The 17,478-nt window shown below is 47.6% G+C and overlaps 1 protein-coding gene across 1 annotated transcript in view; it reads right to left on the reverse strand.

Annotated features, from left to right (window-relative positions):
• Window positions 1-575: 575 nt before the first annotated feature.
• LOC103770384 (zinc finger protein castor homolog 1-like) overlaps window positions 576-17,478 on the reverse strand; it is a gene marked incomplete at its 5' end in the record, with an annotated part of 21,134 nt that continues 4,231 nt past the window's right edge. The window contains 8 exon segments of the mRNA XM_008937641.1: window positions 576-1,804; window positions 6,835-7,069; window positions 8,376-8,524; window positions 11,337-11,508; window positions 12,036-12,234; window positions 13,233-13,568; window positions 14,333-14,455; window positions 17,354-17,478. The exon segment at window positions 17,354-17,478 is cut by the window's right edge and continues 3 nt beyond it. Coding sequence (XP_008935889.1) covers window positions 576-1,804; window positions 6,835-7,069; window positions 8,376-8,524; window positions 11,337-11,508; window positions 12,036-12,234; window positions 13,233-13,568; window positions 14,333-14,455; window positions 17,354-17,478 — 2,568 coding nt within the window.

Genomic DNA, 17,478 nt, shown 5'->3' on the forward strand with positions numbered 1-17,478 from the left:
CTGTGACACCAATTCCTTGAATTTTATATATGTGTGTGTGTGTGTACATTATATATAGAGAGACACACACACAGATATATAGTTCTAAAATTCATTACCTGTTGTTCCCACCCACCCCCCTCCAAGAAGTGGAGATTATTATTAATATCGTACAACTGAAAACATGGAAAAATAAAACCCAGAAAGAAAAACGGGGGGATAGAGCCCCACCCATAACAAAGGGTCCCCAGATGGGCACAGGCCCCACGCACCATGCAGGGAGCAGGGGAAGCAGCTGGTACCCTCAAGGTTCATGTCTGTGTAAAAGGGTTTGGGTTTTTTTTGCTGCGTCCTGCCCCCGTGTTGTGTGATCTGCAGAATGAAGTGATGCAGCACCAGTCCTGCTGCGAACCTGTCTCTCGTTTGGGGGCTGTGGAGGAGCGTGGGTTTCCTTCCTTCCTTCCTCTCTCTCTCGTGTGTATGGCACGGAGTTTGTTTTTCACTTGCCATCCCAATCTTTGTTCTTGCCTCATATGGGGTCCTCAGTAATTCTGTGTAAGAGCAAAACCAAACCACTGCCGCTGCTGTCTCTGAGATTAAGGAGAAGCTGCTGGAGCAGCGGTAGAGGCTGGGGCAGCAGCTGGAGCTGGAGCAGGAGTTGGGGCTGGAGTAAGGGCTGGCTCGCCCTGTGGCCTGGAAGCATCACCATGGTCTGTGGAAGAAGCAGCCTCCTCTGGTTCTCCCTCCTGTTTAGTGGAGAGGCCCTCCGGGTCAGGCAGCGATTCTTCAGAATCTGTGTTCAAGTCTTCCTCTTCATCATCCTCCTCATCGTCATCATCGTCCTCCTCCTCTTCATCATCCTCCTCTTCTTCATTCATCTCCTCCTCATCATCCTCTTCATCCTCTTGGGAAGAGTCATCCTCGTCCTCCACATCACCGGAGCCAGGCGCCGCCGCCGCCCTCTCCTGGGGCGCGGTCCCGGCTCTGCTCGGAGAGGGACCCTCAGTGGCTTCTGACTGCTTCTTGCTGAGGTCCAGGGAGTCATTGAGGCCCACGCCTGCTGCATTCTGCAGGAAGAAGAGGGAGCTGTTGTTGTCGGCGCTGAGGTTGAGGGAGCTGTCCAGGTTGATGGAAGAGTTCTGGATGTCATACTCAAGAGCGGAGTGGGCGAGCCCCTCAGGGCCAGGGGAGATGGCGGGAAGCTCCCCTCGCTCCTGCTTCTCGTGCTTGCGCTTGTGCGAGTCCATCTGCGACATGCCCACCACGGTGTGTTTGCAGCCAGGGTAGGTGCAGTGGAAGTGGGAGCACTTGAGTTTGTACTTGCAGTCAGGCACCTCGCAGTCCACGCTGGAGCTGAACTGGCAGAAGCCCGCGGCGCTGATGACGTCCTGCTTGCCGTGGTGCTTACGGTGGGGCCAGCGGAAGCCGCAGCGCAGACAGTGGAAGTGTGTGCTGTTGCCAGAGAACTGACAGTCTGGGAAGTTGCAGCTCAGCGAGGACTTGAAGCGTTTGAAATCATCCAATACCAGGTTGTCAACGCGATCGTGGTGCTGGGCGTGCTTGTACATGTGGGTGCGGCCGCAGAACTTGTAGCCGCAGTTCTCCCGCGTGCAGTGGTAGTGGGTCACCTTGAGGGAGAACTGGCAGCTGGAGTCCTTGCAGTCCTCGTAGAGGTCGTAGCGCCGGAATCCCTCCAGCATCATCCCTTCGTCCAGCATCTTGCGTGAGGACGCGGTCTTGCGGCGCTTGCCGAAGGGGGACATGTCCTCGATAATCCAGAAGCGCTTTTTGGCCCCCGAGGCAGTTGGCATAGTGATGGTGTTCCCTGGGGAGAGAAAGCCAAGAGCGCTGTAGCTGGCAGCCAGGTCTCCCTCCATCTCCCAGCCCTGCTGGCACGCTCTGCCTTTGCCAGGCTGCGGTGCCACCACCGCTCCCACCCCGCAGCTCGTCCCGCCAGCTCTAAGGAAGCCTCAGCTCTGGGGCCGGGGGCTGGCTGAGGCCCGCTGGGCACTGCTGCTGGACAGAGCTTCCTCCATTTTCAGCACATCCCACCTTGCCTGGCACTTCTGCTCTGGAACACCTGATCATCCCAATGTTAACTGTTGCTTCTCTGTTCCCCTACCCTCACAGCTTCTGCTGCTGCTTAGTTCATCTCGAGTCCTGTTTTCCTCAAAAATATAGAGGAGCTGGCTCGTTCCAGTGCAAGGACTGAGGTGTGCCACTGCACTTCCCTGGGGTTGAAGTGGTGAAGGAGTTCAAGCACGTTAAAAAGCAGTACGTGTGTGCTGTTCTCCCTACCCAGGCTCTGGTAATCCTCCACCATTGCCAAGGACAGGCAGGAAGTGAAGGAAGATCCCATGCGTGATTAAAACTGCAAGGGGGGAATTTATAGAAATAGGATGGACTTTGGCCAGGAGACTGCACCATCCCTCACTGTAATGAGCCTACATATTACGATGAGTGCACTTAGAAAGACAGATGGACAGATGTTCAATGGGGCTAATTCTCATCATCACTAGCCAGTGGACTCTGAGAGAAAATACCAGTTCTGCAGCTTTCCCTTGGGTCTCAAAAATCACATGATGCCCCTAGTAAATAAAGAACCCTCATCTATCTTCCACTTCCATTCACAGGGCCAGCACAACTGGCTGGTGCTCATGTCCCCTAGGATCAGGCTGACATCAAGGACTCGACCTCATTATATCTATTAACTATTTTTTCTTCTCTGCTTGCTATTTCCAGAACCAAACCACAATCTCCAGTATCAACATGCAGCACAGACAAGGTTGGAGGCAAGAATTTCTCACCAGGTGCAGAACTGTGAGTGTAATTGGAAATTATAGCTTGCAACTAAAAGAGACTTCTTTTTTTTTTTGCCTCTCCTCATGCTGCAACTGCCATCCTCTTAAAAAGAGGCATGATTTGTGACATGCAGTGCCTGGGGCCTGAGAATCCAGAGCAGCTTGCATCCTTGTCTAGGAGACTGAAGGAACAGTCATCTGTTTGACTGTTGTAGAATTATTGTTTTCCTGGCTGATAAGCAGGTAGTAGAAGTGATGAATACTGTTTTTGCCACAGCTGGCCCTTCCAGTGACAACCCTTTTAAGAGAAGGTGGTGAGCTTTGAAGGAAGCCTCCCAAAGCTAGACTGGCACTGTGCTGGAGAGAGCTCAACCTCCTCTCCAGATCGTTGGTGTGGCCGGGCCGTACGGACTGTGGATAAGCAAAGAACAAAAGGCTTTTCCACACCCATTCATGGCACTTTTCCCCAGGCTGCCAATGTAGATGTCAGCTTGGGGCATCCATGGTGAGACCATCTTGGTGACATGTAGCTGGTGGTAACGGCACATTAAGGCTAATTTAACCAGCTAGCAATGAAAGAAGAACTTTCTGTCACTGCAGATTTTAAATTAGCAAGCTCTTAGCTATAGAACCTGTGACCAATTAACTCTCTGCTCCCCCTCAAAACATCTGGAATTGTAAAATCTGTTTCTGCACTTCCAGGCGACCAGGGTAAGTGCATCATTGCCTGGACAAATCGCTGCTGTCCAGATCAACTCCTCCTCCTAAGCACAATGGCAGCCAAGCCATCAAGCCTCTCTCGTTAGTGTGAGTGCTCATCTCGCCTGCCTTCAGACAGAATGTGTCCTAGGGAGAATACTCTGGGTGGGCAATCTGGGAAATAAGTAGAAATTCAGTTTTACCTGTTTTGAACTCAGTGTGCCTGCCCAGCTTTTGTAACAGTTCAGATTTAATGAAACCAACTCTGTTTTCTCACACAGGCAAAGTTTCAGAGCAAGGGTGTGGAGCAGAACGAGGACAACCTGATGCACTCTCCTCCTTCAGCCACGAGACAACGTTCAGTCCCTAGCACCTGACTGAAGATTACAGGCCTCAAACAGATGTAATCCCAAGCAAATCTCAATGGTAAGTGTGGGCCATGAGCCTGTCTTTTCAGCCACTACTAATGTAAATATTCACAAAAACTATACACAGGTAAAAGAAATCTAAAAATACATCATTAGAGGAAAGCACAGCACAAGGTGAAGTAATTTCAGGCTGCATGCAAATCAGTTAGAAAACAAACAAATAAACAAAACCTCCAAAAATACAGTTTCTTGTCAATTTTGTTCATTGAAACACACTCTGAACAGGGTGAGGATCCTTCCCCTGCCAAGTCCCATCAGAAAAACCTGTGAGATTCCAAGTGGAGTTGGTCCTCCAGCCATACCCCCAACCATTTACCCTGGATTTGTGCATTACTAAAACTGGCAGGAAGAAGGACTGGGACATTTGTAGGCTGCCAGGATCCTCTTAAGTGTGAACCTTACACACAAATATGCCCTTAATTAACTAGAAAAGAGCTGGGAGTTGAGAAAAGAAGCCAAAACTGAGACACACCCTAAAAACATTCCCAGCTGGAATGAGAATCCCCAGCCTGAGACGTCTTCTGATCTTAGTCACACATGGGAAACATGGCAGCTTTAAACTCAAAATTTAGACGTATTTTCTGCAGCTGTTAAGAGCAGATATAAATAACAGTGAGTGTGAGAAACAGCCCAAGCTGTCTGATGATGTCACTGCAGTGACACTGACTTGTACTTCACTGTTACTTGTGCTGGGGAAAGCAGCCCTGAATTTTCTGGCTTTGTGTATGAATCGGCAGCACTGAAGCTACTAAGACTGCTAAAACCACAGAACTGGATATCTTGTCAGACACTGACCTGCTGAGATGTGTGCAGCTGCCTGTGGTAGGCACTGGGCTGGGTGGCCTGAAAGATCTAAACAAGAATTCCAAGTCCCATTAAATGCTACGTGAGCAAAAGTTTGCCTTGTGGCCACCCTGCTGTTACCAAGAGGCTGGAAGTGCTTTTTAACTATGGATTTGGTTACATTTTTCTCATGGCTTAGAATGGGTGGAAATTGCTCTCAGGTGTCTGGATGTCTCTCAATGATTTGCTGTGGTTTGGGTTCCCCTTTGGCTGTGGTTCCTGTGTCAGCAGACAGGAGTAGGCATGGACAGGCCCCTGGCTAAAGTCAGGTGAGACACAGAGTGACGTGTGCTGTTCTACTGACCCCAAGGTGCAGAGACAAAAATGTGGGCAGGGTGAGTGGGGAAGGAGATGGGCACAGGACACTAAGAGAGAAAGCAAAGAAGTGTTACCTGCTGCATCCTGAACTAAGGGAACGTCACTTTTTACTGGAGTTGGAGTGGCAATGATGGGCGAAAACCCAGCGGTGCTGGCGGCAGGCATGACAATGCCCCTGCTGGATCCCAGAGTGGCACTGAGCAGAGAGTATGAGAGACAAGATGGAGAGAAGAGATAGGGGAGGGTGGGAAGGGGAGACCTAAGCAGGGCTTGTGAGAAAGATGGAGGCAGAGATGGTGGCTGAGGTTGTGGTGCATTGTGGGTGGCATCCTCGGCAGCAGCAGTAGCAGTAGGAGGAACCAGGCAGCCTGGAGAATGTGGAGAGAAAAAAAAGCAGAAAAAAAGGAAAAAAAGAAAAAAAAAACAAAAACAAAAACATCAAAACCAAAAGAAACCGAAACCAAAACAAAACAAGAACAAAAGAACTGAAATGAGAACCCAAGAGCAGAAGCAATATGATGAAAATGGAAAATACATTCACAAATGTATGAAACAGAACTGTAACAGAGAAGAAACAGAAGGTGAGGAACTGACAGCATCAGGAAGAGGAGGGTTGTCTCTGCAGAAGGTCAGGTGGCTTCAGTGGCAGGGGGGAAGAGCTGCAGGCTCTCACACAGAAAATCCTGCTCCTTTTGGTCCCTGTTCATCAATATGGTGCCAGCTTGAACCAACTGATGGCTCTGAGGGAGCCCCTGCACTCGGGGAGGGTGGAGCTGCTCCCTGCCTGGCCAGCAGTGGGGCCACCTCCTCAGGGTGGGACTGGGACCAGTCAGGACTGACAAAGTACTGACACTGTCCCACCAGAGCCCATGGGAGGAGCTTTCATGTCATGGGGCAACCACTGTCACGACCCAGCAGTGTTCATACAGCATAGGGTTAGATGGGCTCTGTCATCCCTTCACCCAACTGGTATGGGGAAGAAAAGCAGGAAAATGTGTACACAACTAAAGCAGACTCATTGAGGCAGCCTCTCTAGAATGTGGTGCTTAACCCCGGGAAGGACAGCTAAAAGATCCCTGGATCACCACTAGATGACAATGGAATTCATAAAAGATAACCTGACTACTGGAAAGATAACCCTGTAATAGAGGGCACGGGGAGATGGCTCCACATTATCCTGGCAAACAGGAAACAATGGCAGAAACTTCCTTCCAAAAAGAGGGGATGATGGAGGGCTCCCGTGTGCAACACTGCACAGAGTGGAACAAGAGTTTTTTGCATGAAGGAAGCTCACTGAGCTGCTTTCTAAAGATGTGGTAGGTTTCTTTCCCCTGTGCATGTATTTGCTTTTGTACAGTCTTTCTGTACCTCAACAATACAGGAAAGTGCCTTGTGCATCTTCAGATGCTGCACAAGGAGATACAAAAAGACACCAGGGGAAATGCCAAGTACAGAGGAGGCCCACAACTCTTTTTTTGTCTTTTTAAAATCAGTTATTAAAATAGATCCAACTCCAAGACATAGGATAAAAATTTCTCATCAGGGGAGAAAAAGGATGTGCTGTTAGTTCATGGATGCTTGAGGTGCACATTTTGATGGATCCCTTCCCACAGATGATGGGAGCTAGGTTAGTAGGAGGCACTACTGTGAAGCTATAACTGTATTTTAAGGAATGACTGTCCTTTGGCCTCTCTTCATGAATTTATCTCCCAAGACAGCAGGCAACTGATGATCCATCTTACCCCAGCCCAGCCCTTCTCTCTTACCTGCTGATGTACTCTCGTTGCCCACTGGAGTGCTGGAGCAGCTGCGGTCCATGTTGGAAGATTCAGAGGAGATACCCCCAGGGCTACAGCCAGTGTAATCCATGTACTCGTCTGTTTCGGTGTCCATCATGCTTGGGGGTCCCTGAAAGGAAGCTGGGGTTCCTGATGAGGCTGGGCTGGGTGCCATGCTGCCAACCTGGGGGAGATTTTCATTTCTTGGAGTGTGGCCAATAACCTGCAGCAAGAAACAGGACGGGGACTTTTAACACCAAAAGCAAGATGCCAAGACCAAAACCATCTGTCTGCACGTTTCTCTCTCTGCCAGTTCACGAGGGATGGCTGGAACATGCTCGTGAGTGGGACCCATGGCACCGTGGCTAGGAGCTGGCATCCTCCTTCCCTGGGAGCTCAGAGCATTACAGTTGGCACATGTACCCTGGTAAGTGAATTGTGCTGCGCTCAGAGGCTGGGAGTGTTAATCTTGGCACCAGTATCCTGGTGTGTGGATTCTGATGCATTCAGAACCAGGAGGTGTTAATCTTGGCATTACTACCTTCCTGTGTAGGTCCTGCTGCATTCAGAGACTGGAAATACAACTACTGACATGAGTGCCCTGGTGCCTGTGTGCTGAGACACTGCAACAGGGGACCACAGACTGAAACCGGTGACGTCTGCGGATGCTGTGCATGTTCACATCACAAGACAGGGTTCCCATCTTGCTTCTGCAGCTGGCCCTTTCTGCTTTTCATATACCAGAAGATGTTCCTAGGCTCTGGGCTGTCACAAGGGTTTAAAGCTGTCTTGTTTCACCTCCCAGGTCAATGGAAGTTAAAGGAACTAAGGAATAAGCACAAGCAGGAGGTTGCAGGACTGCTGCCATTCCGAGCTGCAGCTCAGGGCTGCAGTTGAAACTCTTCAGTTTATTTGTAAAACAGATGAACCTAATCTGCCCGTTGCTCTCAGTTATGTGCTGGAAAAGAAGCAACTGCATCAATTCCTGAGAAGAGGACGAGTGCCCCAAACTAACTTCAAACGTCCCAAACTAACTCCAAATCAATAAGGGAAGAGAAATTTCAAGACTAGTATTTTGCCCATCCTAGGTGGAAGCAGCAAACAGTTCTTTATGTGCAACAGGAAATGTTTGATTCACCCAGCACAATCAATTCTTCACATCCTGAACACTTTAATGCTAATAGGCCAATTGGTGAATATTGAGAGAGCAGGGAGGGAATGCAAGTTGTAAATATGAGGTTTTGGTGTTACCCGTCTCAATTTTTTTTCTGCGTAATTCACAAGGAAAATCTCTTTAGACCAATTAATGTTTTGATGTCTGTGCTTCATCATCTTCCCTCATATTGTATAAGTCCAACCAGGTAAAGGTACCTTGGGTGAACTCACATATCACAGTTGCATCCCCAGTGCAAACATATATCCTGAAGAGTTTGAGTAGAAGTGTCTTGGCACTAATGCAGTTCTGCAGCAAGCAACCAAAGGGACCAGCACGACCTGCAGATGTACAACTTCAGTAAGCAGTGACTCACCTGAGTAGGAACACGATCAAAGTTCTTCCCCAGCATCCTTCTCATGTGCTTTCTGGCATGGGATGTCATTTGGTGCTTGAGCAGGAAGGAGAACTGGCAGCCCTCACGAATGCAGTGGAAGTGGCTGTTCACCTGGTTGTATTTGCAACCTGCAGACACAAAACCATTGGATGTAGTACATGGAAGGTACCAAGAGGGAAAGGAATTGTAGGGAAGATGAGCTGGAGACAGGACAAGGCTGCTGCTACATCGGTTTCTGGTGGATTGAAGATAATCAGTGCTCACAGGTTCTTCAGAAACATTCCTGAATGAAAAAACCCCACGATCTTCTGCCTGCTGAGCAACTGCAAGAGAGGATTACAGTGTACACTGCTTTACTAAGTGAGCCTGAGCTGCAAACTAGTCCCATCCTTCTTTGTTTTATTATAAAGAAAGAATGTTACCATCATATTTAGTAGTGCCTTGTGCCCTCCAGCCCTAGCCAGCACCTCTGTCTCTGCATAACCCCCAGACACTGAACTGTGTTATAGAAGTTACAATCTACACGCTCGTCATTAGGTTAGCAATGAAAAATTCTTTTTCTCTTTTTTCCTTTAACTGTGCTCTCAGAAAAGGAGTCCCTTAAAAGCTCTAGCTCTGGACAGAGTGTGCTCTCTGGAGAGACAGAAATGAGCCAGGAAGTGCCTAGTGCCACTCCAGGTTTGTTGTGCAATAGGGGCAGCTCCTGAACAAGCGATTTATACGGGTTCTGTCAGACAGCACGACACGTTTTGCTCCTCATGGATAGTTCCCTGCATATAATGTAGCTGATAAATAATGGCTTGTTCTAGTTAAACCACAGCTGTATCAATAATCAGGTTCTGTCTGTTCTCCATCATTCCTTGGCCGTATCCTTATATACAGAGAGACCAACAGACAGGCTCTGTTCTACTCATATATCCGCACCCGTATTTTTTGTCTCTCCCTCTCCATCCCCATCCATCCATCCATGTATGTATTTATACATGCACAAACAGACATATTTAAAAAAAAATCTATGATCTGTGTTTGTTCAGAAACACCGACAGCCCTTAGAGCAGGCCAGTGCTTTCTGCACCTGCCATGTATTCATACACAATGTAGAAGGCACACAGAGACATGCATTCACATGCTGGCATAACCACCTACACCCACACAAACACATCCAGCTACACCAGCCCATCGTGCTGCCTGCATCTCCAGAGGCAAACGCAGAGTGCTGGCGAAACGTACAGTTCTGGCATGGCAAGCCCAGGCTGTGGGCACATGTACACACTGCTGGCTGCCTGCTCCCAAAAATAAACAGTGCTGACACACGCACAGCCTGGAGATGCCTCGCTGCCAAACGGCTCCTGAATCACCCAGCCCATCTTTAGCTCACAGATAGCGTTTTATGTGCATGCCAAGTTTATGTTTGTTTAGGTATTGCACTCCCCCACAGCCCCACCTCATCTGCCCTCCCCATCACGTTGTGCTGTTCCTTGGGATGGAGAACAAACAGTGCTGGCGGGACTGAAAACAGTATCAGCAAAGGGCAGGTGAAGGCTCGCCTGTTGCTAGGGCATCCGTGTAGGCTGGGTGTCATATATCATTGTCCTGCTTTGTCTAGCCCCTGCTATCACCTGAAACACCTAAAGTTGAGTAAATAACAGCAACTGCTGAATCTACTGACATGTGCAAATGAGACCCAGGTAAGTACTGGCTGTGGCGTGTTGACACTCATTACCCAGGTTACCACAAACAAGCTGCCATTTGGGTATAAATTCGTGCTGTGCTCAAAGATGAAAAAAAGAAGTTGGGTTCTGGTTATTGTGGCTGTTTCCCTGCAGTGTGAGAGGATGGCACCCAAAAATGTTATTCTGAACCCGGTTTTGTTTCAGCCTTTGTTCAAACAGGAGCGACAGGGAAGACTGGGTCTGTGCTGCTGTTAAGCCAAAGCACAGCTAGAAGGGTTAAGTGAATCCCAGGCAGTTCAGGAGAGAGCTCTGCTGGAGCTCTCTTCAGGGATTCCTAAAATTTAGAGCCCTGGATTTCAGCTCTTGATACCTCCCTGGGAATGCATTCTACCTTCTGCTGTTGTGTGTTTGTTCTACCAGCTTTACACTAGAGGCACTTAGATTTAATAACTGCTGCAGAGCTGCTAATAGTTTTGGCAAGTGGGCCAGCCACAGTGTGAGGCTGTGCCACATCTCTGTGTTCCCCTGGGCTTGCTCTGGTGGGAGGCTGGCACAAAGACACAGCGCTGTGTTCCCTGCTGCTCAGGAGGGGCTGTGGAGCACGGTTTTGGAGGAGAAGGGAGGGGTTTATTGAATGCTCTTCTCCATACCTGTTATCTCTGGTCATTTGCCCTTTGGCTTTCAATATGCTGCACTGGTGATGGCCAAAAAAACCCCTGAAATCTCATCTGAAGCTGCCTGGAATCATGCAAAGCAGCAGCTTCCTTGATGGAGGAAGACTTTCACACAAGGCACTCCCCAGAACAGGCGTTTGCCCTATGCTTTGTTTTACTCCTAAGAGCACCCTTAAACTCCACCCAACACAACCATTAGGCCCAAAAGACTACAAAGTAAAACCAAAAACCCAAACAAACAAAAAGGCCTTGACAATTAGATAAAAAGGAAAAACAAAGGGGAAGCTCCATCTCCAAATAAATAAATAAATATATAAAATCCTCTGTATTACAGTTTCTATCCATTTAACTTGGGTCTATTTGGGAAAATATGCTTCAACTCAGATCAGGAATTGCTTTCTGTTTTGTTCTATTTCTTGTTCAGTGATTTAATGATCAAATTACACATCTGATATATATTAAATAAAACCAAACCTCAAAATACAAATACATCTTAAGCACAACTTGCAGGCTCTAACTCGTGGCATTCTTAGCCTGGACACAGAACAGACCACATGAGAAAGGTGAGGGAGGAAAGAAAAAAAGCAGCTCACCTAGTCTGCCACATTCTTCTCGCTTGGTGAAATACTTGAAGCCATTGGCTGCCCTTCTCTCTGCCTTCTCGTGCTTCTTCACGTGCCAGGGCAGCTTGGTGGTGATGTTAGTCACGAAGTAGCAGCCAGGACGAAGACAATGGTAATGCCCCCGCATCCTGAATTCACAGTGCTGGGGAGGAGCACACGAGCAGGTTGCCTTAAGCCTATCTAAACCAAATGCACTCTCCTCTGCCTGCTACTAATCCTGTCCCTCTGAGCCATGAGAGAGGCCTCGGCTGATACTCTAGATCACATCCATTTTATCTTCCAGAAGCTGCAGTGCAGCCTTGTTGCCTGGCATGTATTTTGTATTGCTGTCATGTATTCTGTACTGCACTATTCTCAACATCCCAAACCTAACCTGTGGCTCTCCTTGGTATTCATCATAGGTTATTTTATTTCATCTTGTGTCTCTTGGCTCGTTCTAGTTGCCTTGACTTCACCCAAGTTAAAGAAACATAAAACCACTGCAATTTTCAGTTTGATCGAAACCAAACATTTTGCTAGACCATGTAATTAAGATCCTTCCACAGTTCCATAGCTAGACCAGGACTGAAGCACTCAGCCTCACTTCCTACTGAGCAGCCTACTTGTCCTTTCTCGTTCTTCTCCCACACACATGCTCCAGCTGGAACACTGCTCTTGGCTTGCTCTTACCTGGTTCGGACAGAGACACTGCAGGGAGTAGTAAGCAAACTGGTCTCGCACATTCACCAAATTGTTGTTGGGGTTGATGTGGTCCAGGCAGTGGGATTCTGCTTTGCCAGAGGTTTTGCACACATACTTGCAGTTCCCAAAGAGACAGTGGAAGTGGAATTTGTTGGCGTACTTGCAGTCCGTTGCCAGGCAGGGATCACTGGAACACACCCAAAACCCAGTCGTCACCTTCACTCATTTCACACATTCATTTCTTTGCCAAAATTGAATTCAAGGGGAGCCCAGCTGAAGCCTCTGTTCCAAACATGGCCTACAGATTTCCCATAACCACCTTCCTCTTCAGTAAAATTGATGCTGGCAACACTACTGCAGTCCCACCAAGCTAGTGCACTTTCTTCATTAAGATTATTGAATTGCAGCAGTGCATGGTGGGGTCTGTAGTCTCTGAGAGCCACACTTCCAATTTAAAGCTCCCTCAAGACCTGGATTCTGCTGGTAGATGCTGGTTCTCCTTTTCTGCCTGTACTGACCTCCAAGGATTCAGACAGTATCTCCCATCTCAGTTTTGTGTAACTGAAATGGGACTCTTGGGCATGCACACTGCAGGATGCCAGGCTTCCCCTGATCAGACAAAACCAGCACTGGCCCATTCAATCAGCTAAATGGTTTTGGTCCCTGACTCCCCCCACCCATTCCATGGATTTCTGGCTGCACAAACAGAGGTCAGATCAGAGGTAGCTGAACATTGATCTCTTGGATCCCAAGCACTGTACCCAATGGCACCTACTCAGGTACATGGAACAGAATTAATACACTCTGGAGGAAGACAGATGACTGCTAGTGTATGCCCCAGAGACTGATATTCCACCAACCTAATAGCTAAGCTGTAATGCTTAACCTGATGCTGGACCCCTGCATCCTCCTGCACACCACAGAACTTCTGTGCCTCTTTCTGTCTACGTAACAGAAACACTGTGGAACTTCTGGAATGTTTTAAAAGCAGTCCAGCAATGTGTGTTTACTGTCTAGCTTGTGAATTACTTTATAAACTGACACTACAAAACCAGAGGCACAGAGTACTTTCTAGGAGAAGGTCTCTCAGTGGGTGAATTCAGATGCAGTACTACAGCTCCAAGGAGCAGCAGAAGACTGGAAGGCTGCAGAGGATGCAACAAGCAGCATCCTCCCTCAACTTACTTCTCCTGGAACTGGAGAAATCCGGGTTTGACCTGAGGCTTGGCGTTCTCCAGGGAAGTCGTTGCCAAGGGTGAAGTTGCCAGGTTAGGCACTGATGCTGGGATCTGAGGCATCTGGGGTATAGCTGAAGCCAGCTGCTTCCAAGCGAGCAGTGTGGGGGCAGAGGGCACAGTAGCTGGACTTGGAGTGGGCACGTCAAGGGCAGGAGCACTTGCCATGGTGACAGAAGTAGCAGATGGTGATGAAGGGGCCAGTGAAGCCTTATTCTCAGTAGCAGTTGAGAAGGGTGACTCAGAGTTACTTTTCACAGTTCCACCCTCAGTTCGGAAGTGAAAGCTGAAAAAGGACAGTGTAATTCAGACAGAAATTCTTGACCACTGCATCTAACTTGATTAAACATCAACAAGAACGTGGCAGCAGTCTGCAAGCAAATCAGCTGAGGTTAAATCCTAAAAAGGCCTGTAGTTGTGGCTACCAAACTCTGGGCTCTCTGCTACTTTCCAAAATGATGTGAAATGACAAAGGGTTTGCAATACAAGAACATGGCAAGGTGAGAAGGAGCTTGGGCCAGACAGTTTGACCATTTAATTTTAAGATCCTTATCCACATGGTGTGAACCTATATAAACTAAGGGCTAGGGAAATCTTAAGACAATAAAATGCTTTCTGCACTGCAGTGATGAGGAGCTGCCTGCTCCACAGGAAAGCCTGTATCCAGTGACAATGGTTGGGATTTCATCTCCCTCCCGTATTTCCATATTTCTTTGTATGGTGTACTTGTGTGCTGTGGGAGATATGGGTCTCCTTGAACACACTGTTTGTCGAGTAGGCTATAGAGAAACACTCTCAACTCTCAGCCTTGTTAACACTTTTCCACAAGTTGAGGGCATTTATTCCAAATCCAAGTTGAAGAGGACAGTGTTCTTCAGTGATTTAGCTGAGCACATTTGCACAGGAAGCACGTGGGTGCCCAAGTTGCTGCCCTTGGGACTGCCACGTTCCTGCCCTTGCCTGGAGTTCCTCAGCAAGGTGCCTCATCCTGCACTGTGTGTGTCATGGAGTTTTCTCAAGGCCTCCCAGGACTCCCGCTCTCCTACTTACTTGGCATGCTTGATGGCTCCATCCAGGGTGCTGAAGAGGGCTCCACATTCCTCCACCACACAGTGGAAATGCACCTTGTGCAGGAAGTCGCACTGCGCGTCGCAGAAGTCCTTGGTACCAAACCTGGCCAGAGCAGACAAGCAGGCATCTTACACAAGGCCCCACAAGAAAAGTGGTGTTGGAACCAACGTATTGTCTTTGTGCCTCAACTCTGCTCCCGTTCTCTTTTCTCATGTCACCATCCCTGCTGCACAACTGCACTGCTGGTGGTGCTGCCTATTGCCTGTTACACAGATCTGGACATGCAGAACAAGAACCTAAAGTCTCTCCAGCTACACTTGACCGAGAAACTCCCGCTGGCTTTTAGCATGGCTTCACTGCTCATCCACTGCTGAGATTCTCTGGACTCAGCAAAGGTAGCACAAATACATGTGATTTCAGGAACCTCCAGGATCACAGGGAGTCCAGGAATTAAGTGAAAAACACTGGCAGGAAGGATCTGAAACTTAACAGGGGAATCTTGCCTAATTAAGATAGGACAAACTACAATTGCTCTGATGAGCAGGAAAGCAAGAAACAAACAGCAGCCTGTGTGCTCCCAGGAGGGACCTCGTAACAACCTGATGGTGAAGGAACAAGAAAAAAAGGCTTGTACAGGAGAAGGAAGGTCAGTGGGTATCGAATCCATGCAGTCAGTTAAGCCTTGCAGGGAGAAGATGAAGGAAAGTAAAGGTGTGGTAAGAGATAAGAAACCAAGTTACTGAAAACTAAAGGGGTGGTTTTATCAGGGACCAGAGGTATTGTACTTAGAAAGAAGGTCCAATAAAAACAGGAGGTGATGAGTCAAAAATGGCTGCTTACAACATCTGCTTTGGATGGGAAAATTGAGACAAAACAGACAATGAGGGATGAAATGAAGGTAAAGAGACTGGTTGGAAAATGTGAATATGCACAAATCAACCAGTCTAGATGATGTATGTCCTGAAGTGCAATGGGAATGAACTCACCAGTTGCATTACTATTTGCTATTTTACAAGCCATAGAGAAGAGGGAGGTACTAGGAAATAGGAAAAAAAAAAATTACAAATCTAGGTACTGATTCTTTCAGGGAAAAAAAAAAAGACAAGTGATCTTTGGCAATTATCATACCTCTAGTCTTAACTTCTCCTTCCAGTAAAGTAATGGAACAAATATTAAGAGGGAGGAGAAAATCATTAAACATCTAGAGGATAAAGGAACCATGAGCAATAAACAGCATCAGGATTATAAAGAATAAATCTTGCCAGACAAATTTAATTGCTTTTTTTGATAGAATTACAAAATTAGTGGATGAAGGCATGCAATATATTTGGATTTTAGTAAAGCATTTTGATACAGTCTTGTATATGCTTAGAATTAATTCAAATTGGCCTGGATGTGAATGCTACCTCCTGGATTGGAAACTGGCTGAAGGACTGTAAACAAAGGCTAATGACAAACAGCAACATATTGAGCTGGGAGGAGGCATCTTGTGAATGCTGCAAGGATGACTTTGGCTAGGTCTGAGCTTATTTAACATCTTCATTAGTAATCTAGGAGAAGGAGTAAACAGCGTGTTAATGAAATTCACAGAAGGTACTAAACTGGGAGGAGTTGGCAACACCAGTGCAAGAGGAGAAAAATAACGGAGAGGACTTGAAAGAGAAGGGAGAAGGTTCAGAATATGAGTTGCACTTGGAAGCACACAGCTCATGCATCTGGGGGGTGGGTGTTTTTATACGTAGGGGACTCATGAGAGCACCATTAAAAGCAATCCTGTGTAGCAGTGGATGGTAAACATGATACATCTACATTATGCAGTGCAGATGCAAACAAGGTAGCACAGTTGGGAGCTGCATGTGTGGGGCAGGAAGGTGGTTCTGTGTGGTGGGGGGATGCAGCAGTGGCAGCCCAGCTCTGCACCCATTCAGGGAACAGCAGGAACCACAATGCCAACAACAGGATCAGGCTGAAGGGACTAATTTACAAAGTCAGATTAAAGGAAGTAAATAAGCTTGGTTAAATGGTGTGCTAAAAGTCTGTGACTATCTGAAGGGGGTGAACTCCAATTGCAGAGAGGAATTATCTGCTGTGTTTTAAGGGGATATAACCAGAACTGCAACAAAATTGCAAAAAGGGAAATTCAGGCAGCATACCATGAAAAAAGACAGTGAAATGTATTAGGTGGTAGAATAATGCTCCCAGAGACAAGGAAACAGCCACACTGCTTGGTTTAATTACAGCTAGGCTGGACAAAATGCAAATGGACTGCAGGGAAGGATCTCACACTGGCCAGGGGCAGATGGACTAGAAGACTTTCTAGTCTTCCCCATTAGTCTGTGATGTACTAAGTGTCCACAGGCATTTGTAGGCAGCTCTGTGTCAGAGCACAAACCCTTATGTGTCTGCCTGGGTGTATCTGTGTATGCTCAAAGCATGTGTCTGTCTGGGCATGTATGTGCATGTGTCTGTGTGTGGGTGAGTTTTGTATCTGTTCCATTTTCCTTTTGAGCCTTCGTGTCTACAACAAAACCAGCAGAAACCATCCCAGTTCCCATACCCCCTACACCCTGGACTTTGTTTCAGTGGCCTGCTCCTGTGATCAGAGGAAATGCCACAGCAAGCATTTTAACTAACCATAGTCTAGCAGAAGTTCAGTGCTGGGAGCAAGTGGTGCCCTGGACTTGCAGACTGGAGACATAAAGAGGGGCTAAGATAAAGTCCAGGCTAACAGCACTGGGTGAAGATCTGTCTGTAGTTGGTTCTCCAGATCCCTTTGTAAAATAATTCTGTGTGGACAGATAATGTTTCTTACAGATTAACACCTACTGTAGGTAGCAGGACTGAGGACTAAATGCTCTCCAGAAGGTGATCAGCATATCACAGAATTAGATCTTTAAATTCAAGGGAACTCTGCATTCAAGTGTGAACTAATGAGCCAGACACTTTGCCAAGGGAGTGACTGTTCCCTCTCCTCTCTCCCCAGTCCCATGCCCTCCTTACCGGCGCAGGTACATCTTCCATGGCTCAGAGAGCTTCTCCTGGACAAGTGCCTTCACTGCCTTGCCCAAGTACTGTGTGGGCTCCCCAGCCCCAGCCTGGCTGCCATCTCCTTCTGGCTTAATGTT

The sequence above is a fragment of the Merops nubicus genome, unplaced genomic scaffold (assembly GCF_000691845.1).
Source record: "Merops nubicus isolate BGI_N331 unplaced genomic scaffold, ASM69184v1 scaffold34183, whole genome shotgun sequence".
Classification (NCBI taxonomy): domain Eukaryota; kingdom Metazoa; phylum Chordata; class Aves; order Coraciiformes; family Meropidae; genus Merops; species Merops nubicus.